This window comes from Dasypus novemcinctus, chromosome 2 (assembly GCF_030445035.2).
Source record: "Dasypus novemcinctus isolate mDasNov1 chromosome 2, mDasNov1.1.hap2, whole genome shotgun sequence".
NCBI classification, from domain to species: domain Eukaryota; kingdom Metazoa; phylum Chordata; class Mammalia; order Cingulata; family Dasypodidae; genus Dasypus; species Dasypus novemcinctus.
The window spans coordinates 154,473,722-154,498,283 of NC_080674.1; the positions used below are offsets into that span (position 1 = coordinate 154,473,722).

Consider the following 24,562-nt stretch of genomic DNA (forward strand, 5'->3'; position numbering starts at 1 on the left):
CTTGAAAGTTGCCATAAAGATACCATAAAAGTCTTAACTTCCCACAAAAACATACAGTGACTGTGAAAATGTGAAGCCCAAGAAAACAGTTTTACAAAATGAAGATTCACATCTTTCAGAATTATTCAAAGTATATGTCCATTGTTAAAACCAAATCAAATGCTCAGCAATTCTATTCCTACACAGTATAATAAAGATCTATTACAAGGAAAAGGAGAATAAGTAAGAAAAGCGCCAGAAACTAACAAAACACAAAATATTAACAAATTCATAACCCTACTTTGGACGCAACGTTTCAGAAGGCAGAAGCCGTAACTTTGCTCTTCCTTCTGAAAATCTCAAAACATGCTTCTTTCTTCATTTTCAAAAATAAATACCTGTGTACTGCTCTTCATAATAAAGTACATTTCCACAAAAACTGACTTTTACTTTTTTATTATTTTTATTTTCCTTACTTCCTGTTAAGAGTAACTTCTCTAATTTCTGATTTGGCTCAAATGACCTAAGGAAAGCAGCCTTCCCGCATATGGGACTCTAAAAAACTGCTGCAAGTCAACAGCACACCTTCAAGAGAACACCACTCAACAGCACACCGTGCATGATGCCTCCTGGATCTATGACAAACTAAGAAGAGAACTAAAAATATGGGGAATTTCAGTCTGTGCCAAATGCTTGTATTAACTCCTATTTGCTGTTCTCTCCAGTGCTTAAATCCCACTTTGGAATTAACCAGAAGGGTTCCTAGTGACTAGACTCCTGAACTGAGGTGCTCCAGTGATTGGGTACTGAGGGAATGCAAAATTCCAACATGGGTCATCTTTCTGCAGCTTAGGGGTAAAACCTTATAAATACTATTTCAGTATCCAAACAAATACATATGAAGGATCAGAATCAAAATCACTGTGAATTTTTGAAGTGACAATAACAATAAAATTAATAATACTAAAAACTAACTTTTATTGACCCCTGGGGCAGGCAGTGTTTTAAGCTCTCTATGTGTACTTACCTCATTTAATTCTCATAACAACCCTGTTGAGATGATATTCCAACATAGAGATGAGAAAACTGAGATTCAGAAAAGTTCAGTAAATTGCCCAAGAACATATAATTACAAATTGGCAGAGATGGATTTGTACACAAAGATTCTAGTCGTTACTGTAACACAGGACATATGAGACCCTGTGGGGACCTGAGGAGGCCAGGCTTGGCTGTGTGAATAAAGCAGAGCTGTAGACTGCTGAACAAATGAGGCCAATATGGAAAGAAAGAGAATACGTGGCTGCTTTAGTTTCTGCTGGTTTTCCAGTTCCTGGCTCCTGTTCCTCGGGAGGCCAAATCACTGGTAGATATCCCTGTGTTCTTCCAAAAACTGTCCTTCATCTGCAGCGGTGAATTTCCACTATTTCTAAAGCAAATCAAACACATCAAACTGTGTGAATGCCCCTTCCTAACTATAGTTCACCTTTTTGCTGCTCAGGCACATACCCTTCCCCTATGGAGCCCATGTGGTTTAGGGGAGCTGACCCAACCCCCAGCTCTAGATTAAGATCCTGGCTGGTCAAGGCCAATCAGCCTCTGATCACTCTTATTGGCCCAGAAGGGAGCATGTGATCTAAGTGGGCCCAATCAGATTCAGGGGAAGGTCCTTCTCTCCTTCCCCACCCCCATGATTGGGCAAGAGGTTCTTTTGTTCCCACAGTTCTCTTTCCCTGACTAAATGTGGACAAAGTTGTATGTTAACCCTTACTGCTACTGGCAGCTGTGAGGAAGCCCAAGAAGGGAGGCAGGAGGAAAGAAGGAAAGATAGATAGACAGGGAAAAGTAGAGCTGATAGAGTAACAGATTTGGCACTAGAGCCCTGTTGGTTATGAGATAATACCACATAGTAAACATATAAAGTGTGGGTTGGTATCAGCTGAGTCAGGGCTTCTGTTATTTGCAGGGAAAGGCAGCCTAACGGACACAAGGAGGAGAGACAAAGTATAGAAGGACTTCTCTTAGGCACAAAGTGTCAAGCTGGGGTCTAGAAGAGTTAGAGTAGTGAAACACATCACTCCACCTTCTGAAAAAGGATGAAAATTCCATTCCATAAGAACTGCAGGAAAAAAACGCTCAGTTAAGTTAGTAAAAGAAGAAAGCATAACTAGAACTATCCACTCGTATGACAGTACAGACAGGTAGAAAGAATGATATGATTTGTCCAAGAAAGTGCCAAACTGCAGAGACATCCGCTGACAGCTGAAATGAGATCTACGTAAAGAGAGAGAATAAGGCTTAGATTCTACAGGAAATCCATTTCAAACCCATCTCTGAATTAAGCTGATAAGCCGTGCACAGGGCCAGAACAGTATCTGCTTTCCTGACACACCCATACCCACTAACCAACACATAGCTTGTAGGTCTAATTTTAGGCCCAGCAGCCATGGCATGTTTTGCTTTTTGCTTTTTGTTTTGTGTGTGTGTATTTTGTTTTGCTTTTGCTTTAGAAAAATGTCCACATTCTTCTGGGTGCTGTGGCTAGCTACTACTCACATTCCCTGGCAAAGGAGGGGAATGAAAGCAATAATGTGCCCTTCTTCCTTTGATGCCCCCCCAACCAGATTACCCACTCATTTAAAATGTCTGCCTAACAGTGCCTTTCTAAATTCACCTCAAGAACTAAGAAAACACAAGTTCCCTAGAGATGGAATCATGGTTTTCATCACATTACCCCCTGTTCAAAAACCTTTGCATGGCAGGGAAGCGGATATGGCTCAACTCCTTGGGCACCCACCTACCACCTGGGAGGTCCTGGGTTCAGGTCCCAGTGCCTCCTAAAAGACAACCAGCAGACGCTGCCTCCCACCACAACAAGCAGATGCCACAAGCCAGCAGACCTCGCAGCCCATGGGGAGCGGATGTGGCTCAGGTTGTTGGGCACTTGCCTCTCATGAGGGAGGTCCTGGGTTCGATACTTGGTGCCTCCTGGAGAAGGCGAGCAAACAATGAGCGGACAGTCTAGAGAAACATCTGGGGGAGGGGGAAATAAATAAAGTAAATTAAGTAAGTCTTTAAAAAAAAAAAAACCTTCATATGGTTGCCTGCCAAAAGGACAAAACCCATTCTTGAGAGCTTGGTGTCCAAAGCACTCTATGGTTGAACATATATCCACCCTTTATAAATTTCCCTATTTCTATCCTATACTTTGCTCTAGAAATCCAAGAAACCTGGATTCATATCTTGTCTCAGCAACATACTGAGCAAATTCTTTAACCTGAGCCTCAAAAACTTTGCAAGTAAAAATATCTAGCTTTGGCCTTGACATAAGAGTAGATGTCAAATAATTACTAACTTCTTATGTCAATAATATAAAAAGGAGTGTTTTGGAAAGGATTAGAACATAACAAACCAAAAGAAGGGGGAAAAGCATGTAAATTTATACAATCTTTTTATGGAGGACTCTGGTAATATGACCCAAAATATAAAATGCATATAACCAATAATCTAGAAATAACACTTTGCCCAATCTACCCTAAAAGATAATTGTATAAGTGGAAAAAGATATAATTACAGGAGTATTCATTATGCATTGTTTGTAATAGCAACAAAAAAATTAGAAGAAATCTAAATTTCAATTAGGAATGAACCAAGAAAATTATATAAACTGACACTATCTCTGGGTGATAAGAATCAGGATGATTTTTTATTTTCTTTTTTCTTTAGAATTGCAAGAATACTTTTTTACAAGACATGTATTTTTTCCAGAATCAGAATGACTAATTTAAAAATAATTTTTAAAAAACAGATAAATGAAAAGAAAAAAGTTCCTGAAGAATGTTTTTCCTGGAGTCTCACAGCCAAGTAATATCATTTTACCTATCACTGAGGAAGAACACAGCTTTAAAGACTAGCCAATAGCCAAACAATGTGAAAAAATTAAGGATAAAATGAAGTCAGGTTGTTGCCTAAAATGCTCTTTTTTTTTTTTTACATTAAATCAGACAAATCCCTCCTTTCACCAGTTCTATGTATTAAGAAAAAACTTTATTCTCTTGCCAGAGCCTTGATTCTTAACCCCAAACTTCTATGTTCCACATGAAGTTCTTGTGATGAGGGTGCCTAAGGAATGAGGACTTATGGGTGGTTCACAGCTAGCCCACCTCCACAGCTGATGGACTCAGCATTTTCAGTGGGCTTCTGGAACATTCTACCATGATCACCACTAAATCCAGCATAATGGGGGACAGTAATGATTTAACAAGTGTGGGGTTTAAGAACGGATTTCAGGTTTTTGGTTTTCAGTTCTTTGGGCTTGAGGTCTTTACAATTTTCAAAAATATGAAGGTTCATAATAAAAAATTCAAATCATGCAGAACAATAACAAAACACACAGTAAATATCCTCTGAAATAATATTTCACAGCAATAATCACTAATATTCAGTCCTTATTATATGTTGCTTTTATTTGTAAGCCTTCTTCAAAGGAACTAATCATTTCTCATCCATTATTTTGGCAAAAATTTAAAAGTATGTTAATATTAAGTGACAGCAATATCGTAGGGAAATGAACATTCTCATGTACTACTGATGAAAGTATAAATTACTATAGTAACACATTGGAAGAGAATGTGTCAGAATCCATATATACTAAAAATGTGCATGCCCAGAAATCCAGTCGTCTATTTTTATTGAGATATAATTCACATACTATAAAATTGATGCTTTTTGAAATATATAATTAAGTGGTCTTTAGTATATTCACCGAGTTGTACAATTCCAGAATATTTTTATCACCCAAAAAGAAACCCTGTACCTGTTAGCAGGCACTCTCTATAACCTCTTTTCCCAGTCCCTGATGATCACTAATTTACTTTCTGTATCTACGGATTTGCCTCTTCTGGACATTTCATATAAATGGACTCATATAATATGTGGCCTTTTGTGACTGGCTTCTTTCACTGCAGCATCATGTTTTCAAGGTTCATCCATGTTTCAGCATGCATCAGTACTTTGTTGTTGTTTTTTTAATAGTTAAATAAAGTTCCATTGTATGGGTATACTATATTGGTTATGTTTGGTTTTATATTCATCAGTTGATGAATATTTGGGTTGTTCCCACTTTCTGGCTATTATGAATCATGTTGCTATGAACATTCATGTAATAGTTTTTGTGTGAATATAGGTTTTCAATACAGAGTGGATTTGCTGGGTCAAGTGGTAACTCTATGTTTCACTTTTTGAGGAACATGTTTTTCACAGCCAGTGAACCATTTCACATGCCAACCAGCTAGTAATGTATGAGGACTCCAATTTCTCCACACACTTGCCAACACTTGTTATTAACTCTCTTTTGTTTAATAACCATCCTAGTGGGTGTGAAGCGGTATCTCATTGTGGTTTTGATTTACATTTCCCTAATGAAATATGTTGAACATCATTCTATGTGCTTTTGAGTCATTTGTGTATGATCTTTGGAAAAATGTCTGTTCGAGTCCTTTGTCCATTTTTTTTTTTAATTGTTGAAATGTAATAATTTTTATACGATCTAGATACTAGTGTCTTATCAGACGTATGATTTGCAAATATTTTCTCCCATTCTCTGGGTTATCTTTTCACTTTTTCTTGACAGTCTCCTTTGAAGCAAAAATATATTTATTTTGATGAAGTCTAATTTATGTAGTTTTTCTTTGGTTGCTTGTGCTTTCAGTGTCATATCTAAGGAGCATTGCCTAATTTAAGATCACAGAGATTTATACCTATGTTAAACTCATAAAACTATACACTAAAAAGGGTTAATTTTACTCTGGGTATATCATACCTCAGTTAGCTATTTTTTAAATCTGTTTTAAAGAAGTTTTCACCAATAGCATAAAGGGTCACATACAAGACACATATGCTTCACAAATACTGGAATATTGTTTATAATAAAGAGAAACTAGAAATCATCTAAAAGTCTATTAATAAGGAAAAAGCTGAATAACATGTAGTATAGTCATGGAATTGAATATTCTGCAGTGGTTCAGAGGAATAAGTTACAGCTATATGCATTAAATGGATAAAGCTCAGAAACATTCTACTAATTGATGAAAGAAGTACATAAGGTTTATACAGCATGCAACCATTTATGTAAAAAAAAGACACAAAAGCATACTCTACAGGCACTAGCACATATATGTTCATATCTAGAAGTATTTTTTTAAGGTCTGGAAAAATACTGATAACACCCTTTGTCTGTGGAGAGGAGGAGAAGACACCAGGATTGGAAGGATGGTCAGACAGAAATTGTGTGCTATCATTTTTTCTCCCAAAGAAAAATAAATTCATTAATTACCTGTGTGATTAAAATGTGATAATATGGCATCTGTATGACAAAGGAGTCCTAAGTTTAAACAGAGGTCATGAGCATAGAATCACGGCCTTTCAGTATACGTGCTCATATGTGTACTGCCCCCCCAACACACACACACACACACACACACACACACACACACGCATACAGGTAATCTTACCAATTTGGATTTTCCACACTTTCCCGGAAGACAGACTCTTCCTTCATGGATGCATATTGTGTCCATGTAAGGCAGTGACTCCGTATAGCCATGTTTCTTTCCTGAGGATTGAGCCAGGATTCCTCTTCTAACTGAATACTAGGTACTTTTAAAATGCTCACCTGTCCAAGAAAAGGGAGGATGGCTTTCTCAATTGAGAGCAGGCTACCTAAAAGAGTTCAGTCTTGGATAATTAAGAAGACAAGTGATCCTGACATATGGATGAAAGCTGACCAGTGGCTGTAAGCCCTTAGTAGTCAAACATATGGTGACCTTACTAAATGCTGTGAGGACATGCAAATGGCCCAGAATTTACGCAGGCTGTGCAGTCTGGGCTCCGATTTCCCTAACAGCTAAACGCTACTACGTAAATTACCAGCCTCCTCTTTTTGTCTCCTCTTGGGTGGGTCACAGCCTTCTTAAACTGACAGATTCAAATCAGGCCCACTTACACACAGGCACTCACTTATAGGACAATATAAAGTAAAATATTTTCTTCATTTTAAACTCTGTCCTATACTTAGAAATGTATGCTGTCCTAGGTGGAGGAGACATGGAAAACTACAAAGGCAGAAATGTACAAGTCAGAGTTATCCTTAAATTATTTAAGAATTGAGATACAAGACAAAGTTGAATGCCTTTTTAAATAATAGATTCAAAGTGTGTATATAGGGCAAAGGCAGGGTATACACTCTGTGGGGAAAAAAAAACCCTAATAATTTGCTATATACAATGCAAAACAGTTTACCATCTGAAAAACAAATGAAAATTCATTTTCATTGTCATATCAGCTTTCTTTCCACAAAAGAGCACAACAGAGTCTTTTATTCCACGGTAAAATGTGACTGAAAGCCACCATTTTTTCAGTACACAGCAGAGCAATTTAATTTGCAAGTAACAGCCAGGAACCACACTAGAGTCTACATCACAGGTGGAACCACTTCCGGTTGAAACAACCATCTAAGACATTTTTAAAAGCACATACCGAGATTCTCTCCTCTTACTTCATAATAATTCTAGAACTTCCACTGACAATCCCTCCATAGTTCAAACAGTGAGATTAAAAACTGCCACTTACCTTTTTCCAACAAAGTATCACCAGAATGCTTTAGGGTTTCAAAGAGAGAAAACAATTTGCTGTCATGAAGACTTCATCACCAATTCTACTACTTAATACAAACACATATAAAAACATGTACAGGGAATGCTGAGAACATTATACTCCCTGGAATACTCTGGTCTGTCATCTTCAACAATGAATTAGAAACTGAAGCTTTTATCTTCCTTGCTAAAGATCAGCCTATATATGTACCATCTGCTCACTTCAGATCATTCTTACCTGAGAGTCATTTCTAAACTTGGACAGATTAGAAATGCACAATCTCATGCAAAATGCAAATTCTCATGCAATATGTCCAAAGTATCATTAAAATAATTGTAGACCACCTCTATATCCACTAAGAGCCGCCAACAATTAAAGAGAGAGAGAGAGCGATAAAGAAAAAAAAAAAATTTATCTCCAGCGGTATCTGCCAAAACTGAGGCTGGGAATGAAAGAGCTCGCTTCCTCTGAAGGACTGAAGTAGAACTGGGGAAGTTCTATTGCTCCTTTACATCAGAAAATGCTGTCTCTTTCCATGACTATTTAAAAGTTGGCCAATGTAACATGACATCTGATTATATTTTTTAATGAATTTACCTTCCTCAAAATTTCTGGAACCACATTCTGACAGAGTGCAATCCTCTTTCTATAGATGATGCCTGTTGATACATCTGGAAAAAGAGAAATTTTATGCTCAAAAAAAATTAATTAAGGGAATTTATTCTTGTCAATGGAAACAAAATTATCAGTGCCAATCTCAATTTTCTATATGCAGAATTCTTAAAGAAAATGTCTAATTCAAAACTCATTTCCCTGACTAGATACCTTTCTATGCCAAATTACTCCAAGTATACTCCTCTGCAACCAAGGAATAACAGTAAACAGCTACTCATACTGCACATTCTAAAGTCAAGGAAAAAAGAATCACAAAGTATTACTACTCTGGACTATTAATATCACTGCTAGAATGATGAAATAGTCAATGGCCACTGGCACCTCTTACAAAACTCTAAGAAAGGGAATGTTTAAACAAAAAGATGAAGAATATGAGTATGCTACCTTCTGCACCAATCATGTTCTCAACACATATTTCTGGGTACAAAATCCAAGCCTATAGTTAATCACACTAGCCGCACTCTTCTCTTCCCATAGGGGAGTAGACCCTCCGTGGCTAGGACCACTCTGTTTTGGAAGGAAGTCCCTGATATAGCACCAGGGGTATGAAAGACATACAATAAATATGAATTAAGAAAAAGGAAGACTGAGGTAGAGAAAGATCAACTTTAAATACTATCATTTGCTCTATGAATGACTTTAACTCAGTCACACTGCTGCAGGTTTCTCAAAGCTCTGGCTATCATCATCATCTTGATTCCCTGATGCAAACACCCTGACTCCTCAGAAGCTGCTGACAGGGTAAGAAACTGGCTCATCTCCTCTGCCCATTGGCACTCCTCTGGCCATCTCATTCAGTGTTTGCAGTACACATACTTAAAAGAGTCTAGCTACTCTTAAAGGCAAAGATGCTCATGCTGATGGTAGAAACCAGTTTGGAACATGCACATTTTTCTCTCATTTGATCTTCACAACAACCTAAAAGCAAGATTATTATTATTTTCTCAGTTGACAGATGAAGTGACAGAGCATCTGAGACATTGGGTCACTTAGCCGGCAACACTATCAAGACTTTAAATAAGGTTTGTCCAATGCCAGATACAAGTTTCTCCCAGACTGAGTATAAATACATGAGAAAACATGTTTTAAAATATTACAAGTTTTATGTTCCCCCAGCACCGAGAGGGCCTCAGAGTCACATAACAAATAGTAAGTGGCATCTCATGTTTTCAGAAGGCTAAAGAGCAAGTTAGACCAGGGCCTGGGAGTCTCCAAAGTCTGTATACTGATTGTGTGCATTGTTATAACTTCCAGCACTATCCTGTTCTCAAGTTCAAACTATCAGTGAAGATGCTTCTACTACTAGAGATGGAGATGACAGAGGGCAATGGAGACTCCTTCACTCTAGTCAGTAAACTTTGTCTGTAAAAGATCAGATGGTAAATATTTTAGTTTTGTGGACCATACCACCTCTATTTCAACTACTCAACTCTGCTGAGTAAAAAAACACTCATAAACATGGTGTAAACAAATGGGTGTGGCTGTGTTCCAATAAAACTTTATTTATAAAAACAGGCCACATAAGCCATAATTTGCTGACACTTGCTCTAGTAAACACTGAACCACATTGTAAAGCATAATTATGATTCCATAAGCTATATATCAATGTCACTTTCATCACTTTACAGTCATATCTCACATGCACTATTAATCACATCTATTTTGCCTTGTATGAAATGATGTATGAATACAATATATATAGACATGTGTCCTTGGACAAGTTATTTAACCTCTCTGTACCTCAGTTCCCTTGTTCGTTAAATGGGAATAATACTAATACTTACCCCATAAAATGTTGTGAAGATTAAATGAGTTAATAAAAGAGTGCCAAGCATATTAAGTCCTCAAAAAAAAAAAAGTTGGCTCTTACAATTATAAGTAGCTCAGTGTTGTCATCAATTATGAATTAGAAAGTGACAGGGGCATATTAGGCAGGACTTCAACTACTATAAATGCTGGGTGCTCTCACTGCTAAACTTTTCTATCAGTCACATCAAGTATGAAAATACATCTGTTTAAAACACAGTAGAGTAGACCACACAAACATAAAACATGTACATGGAAACATACATCTTTACAAAATAAGCATCACTTAATGATCATCACTGAACTGAAAACATATTTGGGAAACTCACCTCTTTTTTCCTCCACGATTTTTACAGAGATGACATTTTTATCCATGGGATTGGGGTACTAAATAAAAACACATAAAGAAGAATTACCATTCGTCTTTAACCAAAGGGAATCTATTAGTAGTAACCACAGCTAACTGCTGAGCCAATAAATATTTTCCAAGCAACCTGCAAGTAAAGAACAGTTTTCAAACAAGTGTCTTAATTTTACTATTCAGCCAAAATAAGTGGGATGCTGCTATCATCAACTGGACATGTTGTAGGAATTCTGGGGAAAACCTTTAGATCCAACCTCGCTCTGGGTAGGGAGAGGGATGAAATTAAGATGATTAATTAATAATAATTATATTAATATCGAGTGAAACTAACATAAATTGAGAGTGTTCTTTCTGTTGGCACCATGCTACATGCTTTACTTGCTCTATCTCATTGGTATCTCCAAATAGCCCCTCTCCTGAGACGGGGTTTTGTGGGGGATTAAGTAATGTTCTTAATCGAATTCCCTGTTCCTGTGAGAGTGAACCCATTTGTAAATAGGACCTTTTGTAGATGTTATTATTAGTAAAGATGTGGCCATACTCAATCAGCCTGGGTCTTAATCTGTATTCTGGAGGGCTTATAAAAAGAGGAAATTCAGATGCAATCCAAGAAGCCAAAAGTCAGAGAAAGCCACAGGACGAGACTAAAGACATCGCCACGCGCCAGGAGGCAGAGCTGCAAGCCGAGGCACCCCAAGGAGGGAGGCCAGCAGCACCACAGCACAACCAGCTTCCGGCAGAGAGCACTGCCCTGCCCACGCCTCGATTGCGGACTTCTCGCCTCCAAAACCCAAGACGATAAATTCCAGCTGTTAAGCCAACCCTTGTGTTATTTATCACAGCAACCCTGGTAAACCAGACAGTTAATGTGATACCATTATCCACATTTTACAGAAATGGAAACTAAATGAAGATCGGAGAGTAGGGTCATGTAGTTAATTAAGTGGCAGCGATCGGAAATTAAGCCAGGCCTCTCTGATGCACAGGGAATTCCTTCACTCCTATTTTGTACCACTGCCTGGTGGCTGGGCGAGCATCACAGGGTAGTCACAGAAGTATACTATGCCAGGCACATAGTAGGCACTCAAAAAATATTTAATTTGTTGATATAAGTTTCCCTGAAAGACAATTTGGATGTGACAAGGCTGATAAAAGCTACAATTTTTTTTTTGTCATAGGCAATTTACATACATTATCTCAGTTTAATTCTTAAATTCAGTCCATGAGGTATGTGTTGTTTTTTTTTCTGTTTTGTATTTAAGAAGTGAGGCTCACATAGATTAAGTAATTTGCCCAAAATTGCTTAGCTAATAAGCAACAAGACTACAATTTACCCCCAGATACTTTCTATCTGCCTCCAAAGCCTGCCCATATAACCTACCCACAAATCATCTTAGAGTTGCTCTAACTCAATACTTGCTAGTATTCAGGTGTGAGAAGAGAGGTTAGGAAGTGAAAGTGCCTTGCCCAAGGCCTAGGACAAGGACCTGCTGAGCCTCCTTGGGGTCTCTTCCCCAATGTGTGCGGCTTCATCATCTGATAAAACCTGAAAAGAAAATTACAGTGAAGTCTTTTCCAGAACATCCTAAGGTGCTAAGAAGAGGCAAGGGCAGTAGCCAGGGAGGCAGGAGGAGAAGGGAAGAGCAGACTTAAAACTTAAGCTTTAAGTTTCCTGAAACTCAAGAAATGGTACACAAAATGCTGAGTGTGGGACTTCCCCACTCCAGCTCAAGCACCCACATGTGCACATGTATGCATGAGTGTGTGGGTGTGTAAGGGACCAACTGGCTGATGGCCAGGGAAAAGCCACCACTTACATCCACTCTTAAAGATATGTGTGGCCCCAAAAGACACTGGATTAAAACGTGAGCCTCAGGAAGTGGGTGTGGCTCAACTGATAGAGTTTCCACCTACCACATAGGAGGTCCAGGGTTCAAACCCACAGCCTCCTGGCCCATGTGGTGAGCTGGCCCATGTGTAGTGCTGCCATGCACAAGGAGTGCTGTGCCATGCAGGGGTGTCCCTCATGTAGGGGAGCCCCACGCGCAAGAAGTGAGCCCCGCAAGGAGAGCCGCCCCGTGAGGAAAAAAAACCACAACGCACCCAGGAGTGGCGCCACACACACAGAGAGCTGACGCAGCAAGATGACACAACAAAAAGAGACACAGATTCCGGGTGCCACTGACAAGAATGCAAGCGGACACAAAAGAACACACAGCAAATGACACAAGAGAGCAGACAACGGGGGTAGGGGTAGAGAAATAAAAAACAAACCTTAAAAAAAAAAAGTGAGCCTCTAAAAGGGCAGGAAAATTATCCATTTCAGTAACCCTGGATCTCCTCCACCCTGCACAGTGTCTGCTACACAGCAGGTACTCAGTAAATATTTGCTGAAGAAACAATGAATGATCTGGAAGATAAACCTTGCTGACCTCAAGGGTCAGTTTGGAAGATCATCTTCACTTCATTCAGGGACCAATCTGTGAAGACAGCTGTTGGCTAAGCTCTCAGCAGCCGCAGCACCACATCATGCCCCCTGTGGGTGAGCGCTGATAACTGCACTTGTATTCTGGCAACCACCATCTTGATAACTAAGCAAAAATGTATTTTATGGGTTTTTTCATTTATTCCTTTTTCTCTTGAAGAAAGGCCCAAAAATACAATATCTGCTTTCTTAAAGTTCAGCCCTACAAAGATACATGCCCATTACAGAGAGTCAGATTTAGATGCTCTGCTGCTCAACAGAGGGGCCCTTCACTTACAAAGCACGCTGTGCAGCTAGGGAGACTCACACCATCTGAATCAGACGCAAGTGTGTGCAAATTAGAACTTTCACACTAGGGCCAAATAAGAGTATTTTCTTAACTGCAGTTCAAGTTTTTTCATTTTTACCTATAAATACATCCCAATTGAATAATATAAATGCACTCTAAGGTGATGGATGATTACTAAACTCTGAAAGAAGGTAGAAACATAATCACCAGAGAAACACAGTGATAAAAGTTTTCAAGTGCTAATTACTTCACTAAGTTATCAGTGAAATGCTTCAAGAGTGAAAAACACAAATATTTCACACTCTTACATAACTTTAATAGTTACTTATTAGGTCAAAGGATATTAACTTAAATAACAGTGAAAGCTTTCTACTCATTCTTCATTTAACAGTTTTTTGAGTACCTGTCATACCAGGCACAGTTCTAGGCACAGAGGATATTGAGATGAGCCAAAAAAAAAAGGAAAGAAGAAAAAAGAAATAGTCTAGGTGCTTAAGAGTTCACATTTTAGTTGGGGGAAGCAGACTTGGCCCAGTGGTTAGGGCGTCCGTCTACCACATGGGAGGTCCGCGGTTCAAACCCCAGGCCTCCTTGACCCTGTGGACATGGCCCACGCACAGTGCTGATATGTGCAAGGAGTGCCGTGCCACACAGGGGTGTCCCCACGTAGGGGAGCCCCACGAGCAAGGAGGGCACCCCGTAAGGAGAGCCACCCAGCGCAAAAGAAAATACAGCCTGCCCAGGAATGGCGCCGCACACACGGAGAGCTGACACAAGAAGACGCAACAACAACAGAAGTGGACAAAGAAGAACACGTAGCAAATAGACACAGAGAACAGACAACCGGGGTGGGGGGAATGGGAAGAAAAATAAATTTAAAAAAATTAATCTTTTAAAAAAACATTTTAGTTGGGAAGCAAATAAAAATAAATATGTCAGGTGTGCTCAGGTGAAAAATTAAGCAGTCTAAGAGACAATAGGAGGATGGGATATTGGGAAATCGTGGGGTGTGGACACTATAAGATACTAAAGAGTCTCCCATTAGGCAATGCTTGAAAATAAAGTAAGACAGAGATTTTATTAGCCAAACACAAGAAATCTTGAACTATTCAAGTAAAATTGTTTGCAAAATACAAGTCACACTACACAAACAACTTTTGGAGCTACTTAGACATAAGCCTCAGGTTTCCATACAAGAATGGTAAAAGAAATCACTTTTAGGGGTTTATTTATAAGAGCTACAATAGATACCATGACATGAAAGTCACATTATTTCTATTTTTATCTTTTAATTCAAGATTTACTGTACAGAGGCTCCCCCTACCTGACGTTCCTTGAAATGACCTGATGCCATCTTATAACTTTCACAGTCTTGATTTAACTCAGAAAATGCTATCTAAAGTCTGATAATAAGGGGTTAAGAGAGGGAAGGCAACCCAGAGAGGGTCACCACAGGGAACACCAACATGGGAAGGCAGGTAGCACGTGGCCCAGTTTTTTCTTGACCTTTTTTTACACACAATGTGATAAGAAACTGGTCGAGTTAGATCAGGATGAAATCCATGAAATACTTATTGAGCATCTACTATATCCGTAGAGGGTACTATACTAGAGGCTGCCACGTACATTATCTCGTTCAGTCCTCTCTAAAACAAGAAAATTTATAATACGTGCTACTCTACAGTCTTTGTGTTAAAAATGTAATAGAGGAAAGCCTGCAGACCAGCAGGATCATGTTGGGACTCTCCAGGCCCCATTCCCATTCCCAGGGAACCAAAGATGACCCAGACATCCACTGCAAGTCCTTGCCTTCTTTCAGCCTGGCAGAGAGGACCACAAACTTCAGTGTGCATAAGAAGCTCTGCACAGGCTGGGTACATATGCCACATATGCTATAATTCATTCGTGATTTAGGGATTTTCTCAAGATACATTTTTACTTCATTTGTCCTTACTTATGATTTTTACTTTCTTCACACAATGTATAATAAACTACTTCCTTTCTCTTCTCCAAGATAGAAATCTATTGTAAATATCATTTTGTAGGTTATATGTATATGACAGTCTCGCAAGGTTACAGTTTCATATACCCTTGCTTTCATTTATTTTTTTACATATTAAAAACGTAAGAAGTCAAAGACTGGGTAAAAAATAAAACATATATTAAAACAAACGCCTAGCCATGGGAGGTGAAAAGCCAACAATAGAGTCCACATAATCAGAGGAATGTATTTATGGGAGGAGTTTCATGAAGATATAGCATTTATCTTATTTACTGACCTATGAGCTTTCAGGAAGCCTACACTTAAGTTGTACAGAGCTATTAAAATATCAGCTTTCCAAAAAGCTCAGAATTCAATGCCTGCCTTTTCTAATATCCCTCAAAAGAGGTCAATGTCCTCCAAAGGAGTCACGGTCCACTAACTTTCAAATGGAATTATCTGAGAGCAGAAAGCAAGGAGACATCTGAATTGACAGGGCTGTCTATAAACAGTCCTGTAAAGAACAGAAAGAGGACCTCAAACGAGCCTGGTATATTAATCTATCTGTTTAGGGAATATCTGCTACCCACGCTGCTTCCAAACAGGTCCACGCGAAGAGATGGGGCTGCTGAAAAGAGACTTGGTGTTTAGCTCTGCAAAGAAATCATTGTGGGCTTTGCCCGATGCCTTTTATCAGCTACACACGATAATCTGTCTCAGAAGAAGAGAAGAATTGATTTTATGCCAAGATCCAATGAGTCATCGATTAATCAAAATTTCAATGATCAAGGACCATGATAGTTAAGTTTATGTGTCAGCTTGGTTGGTCCAGTTGTTTGGTCAAGCAAGCACTTGTTCCTGTGAGGGTATTTATAAATGGATCTAAATCATTAGTCAGTTGATGGCATCTGTAGCTGATTATACCTGCAATCGGAAAAAGGAGATTGCCTTAGGCAATGAGAGGAGTCTCCTCAACAAATCAGTTGAAGGCCTTAAAGCCAGACCTAAGGATATCAGCAGTCAGAAAGAAGAATTTCTATCTCTACATCAGCCAGCCAGTTTCTCCTGGGAAATTCGCCTTCAGCTTCACTGAGATTCCAACTTGCAGGCTGCCCACCGGAATTCGGATTTGCCAATCCCATGGTCACGTGAGCCAATTTCTGCAATAAATCTCCTAATGTTTACAAATTAATATAAAATTTACATATATATGTATATAGATAGATAAATGGATAGATAGATCCTGTCAGTTCTGTTTCTCTGAAGAATCCTAATACAAGGACTATTTAAGTCGACAGATATTTTGAATGTCTGTTGGTTAGTCTTTCTGGTCAGCAGGATGATGAAGTAGAAAGAACAAAGGACAAGGAACCAGGACAGGCAGACTGGTCAACAAGCTCACATCACCTCGCATCAGCCCTTCGCTCTCAAAAACGTCCCAATAATCTGCGAGGGCATAATGAAGTTTAAAAAAAAAAAAAAGATTGTATATAATTGTGATACAAAATAAAATGCCCTTATTTCAACATTAAATGTATGTACCCAAAGTATTTAAAGACACAAAGTCTACAAAGTAACTGACCAGTACTCTTCAAAAGCTTCACAGTCCAGGAAAGCCAAAGAAAGATGGAGGTACTGCTCCACATTGGAGGAGGCAAAGAAAACACGACAACTAAATGCAGTGTGGGATAGTGGATTGGATCCAGGACCAGACAAAGGATATTAGTGAACAACTGGCAAAATCCGAATTAGATCTGTAGATTAGTTAAGTGTTGTATCAATGTTAATTTGCTGGTTTTCAAAATTATACTGTGGTTTGGGGATGCTGGGAAATGGTACATAGGGAATTCTTTGCCTGTTTTGCAATGTTTTATGAGTGAAATTATTTCAAAATGAAAGTTAAAAAATGAAAACCAAAATTAAAGATGCAGAGTGTTGAAAAATACAATGAGTTTGAGTGCAAGAGACCTGCATTTAAAGACTGTCTGTGTCTTGGACAAACTACTTTAATATAAGTCTGCCTTGGTTACTTTATTTGTAAAATGGGAATAAATATCTACATTAGAGAGTTGTTACAGGAATTAAAGAAAATAATTTTTTCATAAAACACAATACCTGACCCCATGCAGGGACTCAATAAATGGTATCTGGTTTTGCTACTGAAGAATGAACCAACACTTTTGAAAACATAGTTTCAAGTTGCATAATTTACTGTGGTATGGCATTAAGTACAGTGCTAGCATCCATTTGCAATCCAAACATACTTAAATAACGATTAAAAATTATTAGAAGATTAATATTTCTGATTTTCCTACACTAGTAAAACCTTATAAACTCATGCTTTACCAATTCCAAATCGCATAAGACATTTTCCTCCATGCAAGCTTTAGGGAAAGCACTGCATCAGATTAATAAGAATATTAGAAAGAATATTTATTTTTTTAAAAAGGCAAAAACTATTTCTAAATACTTCAAAAGCTCGCATAGATTTCTAATTAAAATATGAACTTCACTCCACACTGTAAGTCTGCCAAATGCCCCTGAGAAAGTGCTTCTCACAAAAGTTTAATATATTTCCCTCTGTCTCCCCTGACAGTGAGCTCCTAGGGGAGAGGGCTATGTTTTATTTATCTTCACATCTCCCAAGGGCAAAAAGATGCACAGACTTACAATGAATGTCTATTAGTAGGCACATAGTGAATATCTGTTTAATGATTGGAACTTTGGTAGTAAAAAAAAATATTTTATACACAGATTAAAACACAACCTCCACTAGATAAGTTATTGCGTGCACCTTAAAATTATTTAAATTTTAAATGACATGTGGCTGGGAGCCCACATGTCAAGGTTCAATTCCTGGTACCTCCTAAAAAAAGATAAAATAAAATTCCCTGGAAGCAGGGGGTGTGGCTCAGTGGTTTGAGCGCCTGCTTCCCATGTACAAGATCCCAGGTTTAATCCCCGGTATTTCCTAAAAATAAATAAATAAATAAAAGGCTTCTGGTGGTCTGAAGCTGTATGTACCCCGAGAAAAGCACATTCTTGAAGTTAATTCATTCCTGTGTGTAGAGACCCATTGTTAGTAGGATCTTCTGATGAGGCCACTTTAGTTAAGGTGTGACCCACCTCATTCAGATGGTTCTTAATCCTCTTATTACCAGAGTCCTTTATAAACACGATGAATACAGAGAGAGAAAGCCACAGAATTAAGAAGCTGGAAAGACCAGCAGACACAGCTATGTGCCCTGCCAAGTGGCAGAGGAAACAAGGATCACCATTGGCTGGTCTTCGGGAAGAAAGCATTACCCTAATGAGGCTTTGATGTGGACATTTTCACAGCTTCCAAACTGTAAGCTTGTAAGCGAATAAATTCCCATTGTTTAAGCTGAAACCATTTCATGGTATCTCCTTTGAGCAGCCCAGGAAACTAACACATGGCATTTAAAATATAAATCATAATTCAAATACATACATTCATGCTCACTTCCCCTTTATTACTCCAAGTTAGTAAGGTTTTCTGCAGATTACTTCATTCAGCTTTTTATTTTCAGGTTCATGAAATAAATGTAATAACTTACTATTATTACTGTTATTATTATCATCATGATCATCATCATCATTCAACAAGTATTTTAGAAGCACTTACTGTGTGTTGCCATTAAGCTAGGTGGATTACATGTACCTAGATGCATTATTCAATTTAATTTCGCCAACATCTCTAGAAGGAAACAGAGGTAAAGAAAAATGCACTGACTTGCCCACTCAAATAGCTAGCAGTACTCCATCCCCCCATCTGATGTTAAGAGTTCACGCTTCTCACTTCTGCACCCATCTCCTTCACATCATGCCTAATGTCCTGGCAGAATTGAGGGTAGGAAGATAAAAATAAAGAAAGACTACTATGATATAATAAAGAAAATAAATAACCATTCTACTACACCAGGCCTACACTTTGGCAAATCATTTATTTTGGAAATGCAGGTTCACCCCCAAATATTTCTGGAGCGCTCCAGGGAAAGATGTTCCATGCTTGTTTAAGTGTCAAATTTGCAAGGTGGAAAAGATAGGACAGAACTGGAAACATTATTAATTACCCAATCAACTTTCTACTCTAAATGGAAATAGGCATTCATAAATCCCCTTTGTGAGCTTAAGGGTAAACACTCAAACAAATTTGTTCAGCACATCAGGCTCCCAACTAGAATAAATAAAACCCGAGGACATCACTGAAGCAAAGAAATTATTTTAATCTGTCCATTTTTTACAGCACCCAAAGTAGATACATGTTACTGAACCCCAAACTGACTTCACTCTGAAATTACACAGAGCTAAACCCCAAAAGAGTATATTTCTTCCATTCAATCAATAAGGATTTACTAAGTACATACTATATTCCAGAATCACTTTGGGAACTTGGAATACATCAGGAACAAATTACAAAAATCTCTGCCCATGAAGCTTACACTCTATTCACAACACTTTTGCCTATGGCATGTGTGGCATGTCATGCAGACAGCTAGGGTAAGGAAAAACCATAATTTCTCTGGCCTCATTTGAGGCATAACCAAGAAAACCAAGTCAACACTGGCTCTCTGGGTTCCTGGTACTCTTTAATGACTTTAGACGTCAGGTAAATCAAAATCCATCATGAAAAGGCAAGCCTATGTGAGCTTCCAGCACACAAGCCTACGTGAGCTTCTAGAGATGACATATCTTCTACACCACTAATGTTCACTTATACCACTTTGTCATTCTCTTTGTAGAAGATTTTAAGCAAAAGGAAGGAAGCAACTATAAATGCCAAGAGATAGAAAGAGAGGAGTCATACAAAGATGAAACCAAAATATATTGTCAAGTGCACTAACACCAGGTTCATGGAAAGAACAGTTTGGCATGTGATGAATAAACCATTTCAGATTTCACAGCCTTCCTTCCTGAAGAGTTGGTTGAGAAACAATGTTCCACGAACAAAGAGTATCGTGGCGTTTGTTTTCAAGATGCCACCTAGCTTTGAAAGCAGCTAATATTTTGCCTGTGGTATCCAGCCAGCAGGTGTAAGAGGAGCAAACATTCCTAGGTTTTAAAAATAGTCATATAGTATAACTTGGAAGGCAAGTCCTAAACACAGCAAAAGCCATAGTTCTATAGACTATTCAAAATAGAATGTCCTTCAGTGCTAAAATGCCTTCAAACATACCATGGTGCAAAAACAGATTAAATGCTTCCCAGGGATCCTATGATTGATCCTTCTGCCAAATACTTTCCTTGGAGAAAAAAAAAAATACATAAAGACTAAAAGAAAAATAAAAGAATATTTTACCAAAAATATAATTCTTACTACCTTAGGTTTATTTTACAGATGAGAAATTATGGCAATAGGGCTGTCTTACATAGTTGTGCAAGTTTTCAATGCACAGTCTCTCAGTCAAGCAGGCCAGTGGGTACACAGCTATATCCACCCAAAGGAAAGAGTACCTTTTTCTAACTCACATGTATTGCTCCATTTACTTGTCACTAGCTCCATTTACCCTAAGCCTGCACAGTATAGGCTGGAGGAAACGTTTCCCAACACCATACCTGACAGTGAAAGCAAAATGACTGGAATCCAGGTCCAATGACTTCCAGTTCATGGCTCCAAATAACATAAAAAGAAAATTTCTCACCATAAATAGTCACATAGCCCTGCCCGGGGGTACCAAAGGATTACTTTGTGAATAGGAAGAGTGGAAGTCTAGTATTGCCCACGATGTCCACACTGTCCCACCTCTAGGCGTTCAGTCTGGGATGTTCACCTCCTCTTTCCCCAGCCCTGCCTTCCAAAATATCCTCCTCAATCCTGAAGGTGGCGTTCTAATACACCTTCCCCTGCGTACCATTCTCTGATCCACAGCCCACTCACTGTGTGCCACACACCTCGCTACATATTTTACACAAATTATACCAGATCTTAACTGAATGCAGCTGTTTAACTGACTTCTGCTATACCACAGGAAGCACAAAACAATCCAGCAGAAACTAATGAAACCCACAAAATCATAAGAATTAAAAGTTTGCTGCTATTTATGCCAGCAAGTTTTGGGGTTGTTACATAGAAATAAATAGCTGAAATACTATATTTTCTCACCCTAACACACAGCAAAGCTACACCCTTATTTCAGCAAGCCCTAAGAGAAGCCTAGGGATAAAAGGAAACTGAGATCAGATAAAGTACACAACGAAGTTGATTCTAGAACATTTTATTCACTCAACAAACGTCTGAGTGCCTACTGTGTGTAAAACAGTGATTAAGAGTGTGGGCTGTGCACTCAGACCTGTGTTGAAATCCTAGCTCCCTCGGCTGCTAGCTGTGGGATCTCAAAAACAGTTGCTTAAAATTCTCTGAATCTCAGTTTCTCCAGATTGTGAAATGGAAGTTACTCACAACTACTTCCTGAGGCTGCCTGGAGGAGTAGACATAGTTTATGGAAAGCATTTTCTTCACCCTCCCCTCTTGCCTAGGAAACTCTTATTCATGCTTTAGCCATTATCTCACAAAAGTCACTTCTTCCATGCAGCCTTTCCTATGGATCACACCCCCCTCCCCCCGGGGTCTTCAGCAGGTCCCCTGCTAGACGCTGTCACCCACCAAGTACTTTCCCAGTGTATGTACACATCATCAACTGGAATTTCCTGTTCATTTGTTGATTTTTATGTCCGTTTCACCCACTAGCAACCAATAGCAACAAGAGAAGGGTCCGTCTGTTGTCACCACGAGTGTAGTGCTATCACTTAGCACAGAGCCTTGGACAGGGAGGAAAAATGCTTATAAGCACCTGTTAATAAAAGAAAAACAGCCCAGAAGCTGACGCACGCTGAGTGCTCTATAAATGAAATCTTGGCATTGTGCTACATGCTTCTGCAGGAATAATTCCTGCCCCGAAGCTCTGAGTCTAGTGAGGAACTAAGACATGTACAGAAGTAACCATAGACAGTATTGAAGACGGTCCCCAAGGCCTAGACCAAGTACCCCAGGAGTTGGCAAAGGCAGAGATCACCTTCTGGGGAGGCAATCCAAAAAGGCTCCCAAAGGAACAATGGCAGTGGAGAATCCATGGGGAAAGTGCCAGTCCTAACAAAAAGATGGCATGTTGGTGTTGGTGTGCTTTTTCTGGGCTGAAGAAGCCTAGCTTAAGGCAAAATCTACACCAGATCCTTAACTCATTCTTTTATTTCTTAATCCATGCATTCATTCACTCATCAGATTTTTATTGAGCACTTAGGTGTTATGCAGTATTCTAGATACTGAAGATCAATGAACAATATCAATAAGATGCCCACCTTCACAAGAACTGACATTCTCCTCCAACTCCCAAAAGGGCCTACATAGCAATACCATGTTAACCAGTGTCCTACTCACTCCTTTGTGACTGAACCCCCATTCTGTCACCTCCTTTAATGTCACAGAAAAGAAATGACCTTCCTTCCCTAGAATCTCCTTAGCTTCAGGTTCCAGATTGCATCTACCTATGAAGTGTATTGTCCAGAGGCTGCTGCCCACAGCAAACTGAAATTCTTGCAAATTTTGCCTAACAATGTGAAAGCTGAATGGGAACCCAAAAGATATTCTGCAACAACCTAAGGTGCCAAAACTGAGGCATTGAGAGGAGACCCCTGGCCAAGGACATCCAGCAAACTAGTGGCGTGGAGCCAGATTCAAGTCCAGAGATCCCACCTACCGTGCATGTGCATTTTTTAAAAATTATTTTTCAAAGGCGTTTCCCATTATCTATTACTATGAGCTTCGGTCCTAGAAGCATCCTTGGGATGAAAGCGGGATACTGAATATTGAAGCTAGGGTGCCCAGCTGTAGTAGTAGAACAGCAATATTTGAAAGCCCTCACTAAGCATTAGTCACTCTGCCAAGTACTTCACGTACATTATCTCACCTGAATTCTCACATCCCTACTGTTAGTATTACTGTCCCCATTTCACAAATTACAAAACTAAGACACACAGAGCTTCCCCTTCCCAAAGTCCTACAGCTGTTTAAATGACAGAGAAAAATGGTGAAGCGCCAGAATGAGGACACTGAGTTACCCTAAGATGATGGTTTCAACCGCCTCCACTGCCTTTTAAGGGGTCAAGGACATGCTGGAAAGAAGGACAAGTCATCCGCCACCCCAAAGGGGCTCGAGAAATTGCGGGCCCTGGGATCCCCTGCGGCTCTCCCCAAAAGCCCTACTCATCAGCTGAGCAGGGTGTGAACGTGACACCACGCACGGTGCCTTTTCCCTCAACCGAGAGAGGGAGCTTTCGAGGAAATCCACCCCGAGCCACGCACATTCCTAACGCGAAACCGAGGTTGGAGAGAGAGGCCTTGGGTCGGGATTTCGGCCAGGGCAGAGAAGAGGAAAGGGCTGCAGGTAGCGGGCGCGCCAGAGCGCAGGCAGCGTGGACAGCCGGGCAGCGCGCCACGAACGCGCGCCGGGACAGGCCAGAGAGGAGCCAGTACCTTTCGGAGGAAGCTGGAGACCACCTGCTCGAAGGGGTACTTGTAGACCTGGTGCACGTCCACCGTGACCCCCATCCTGCGCGCCGCGGCCCCCGCGCGCGGCCACGCGCCCAGAAGCGCAGGGCCGCGCGAGCTCCGCCCGGGGCTGCCGGGCGTCCGCACCCAGGCAGTCAAAAGGCTGCGGACCTTTTTTCTTCCTTTTCAAACTTCCGAAACTTTATTGTCCACTCAGGGAAACAGACCGTCAGTCTCGCCCGCCCCCTTCCGCCACTGGCCTCTGTTTACCGAAGGGGGCGGGAGGCGGGTCCGGGTTCCCCAGCCGTGCGGAAGCGCCTCCTGCAGCCCGCGCGCGCCCGGCTGGCCTGTGCCTGGAGGCGCCGGGCCTGTTCCTCGCCGGCCCCTGCGGACAAGTTTCTCGGCCACTCCCCTCCCTAGGAGTCTTGGACGCTGGGGCTAGTGCTCTTAAGTTTAAGTCATTACCTAGCCTGAAACCACCGAATACGCCCTAAACCGATACTGGGACCCAAAAAATAGTAATAAATGTATAAACTACCCGCCCTCCAAGTTCAGGGATTGTAATTTAGGTCCCCCAGCGTTCCTGAATACAGTGGGACAAAGGCCAGCGGCTGCATTACCCACACAACCAGGGCAGCTGCCTCTAAGGCTTGGGGTTGGGTCTCAAATAGCAGTAAGAATTGCCCCTGTGCCCTAGGAGCGTCCAGGAAATAAAGAATCGTGGTGTAGTGTATTCAGCCGTATAGAGAAATTCCTTTTCTCACTAAAGGTTAAAAACCACGGAGCAAGAAACAAAAGGAAACAAAAAATAATTTCAGTGTTCTTTA

At 40.0% G+C, this 24,562-nt stretch overlaps 1 protein-coding gene across 3 annotated transcripts in view; it reads right to left on the reverse strand.

Annotated features, from left to right (window-relative positions):
- The window catches only part of PRELID2 (PRELI domain containing 2), a 78,260-nt gene extending 54,261 nt beyond the window's left edge, over positions 1-23,999 (reverse strand). For 2 of the 3 annotated variants that reach the window (XM_058280245.2, XM_004476567.5), the window contains exons 1-4: positions 23,721-23,931; positions 10,440-10,497; positions 8,227-8,300; positions 6,489-6,649 (exon numbers count right to left, since the gene is read on the reverse strand). In XM_058280245.2, the coding sequence (XP_058136228.1) occupies positions 6,489-6,649; positions 8,227-8,300; positions 10,440-10,497; positions 23,721-23,795 (368 nt within the window). In that variant the 5' untranslated portion in view covers positions 23,796-23,931. Of the gene's footprint in view, positions 1-6,488; positions 6,650-8,226; positions 8,301-10,439; positions 10,498-23,720 lie in introns of all 3 variants that reach the window. The other variant, XM_004476568.5, reaches the window with a different exon arrangement.
- Positions 24,000-24,562: the final 563 nt, after the last annotated feature.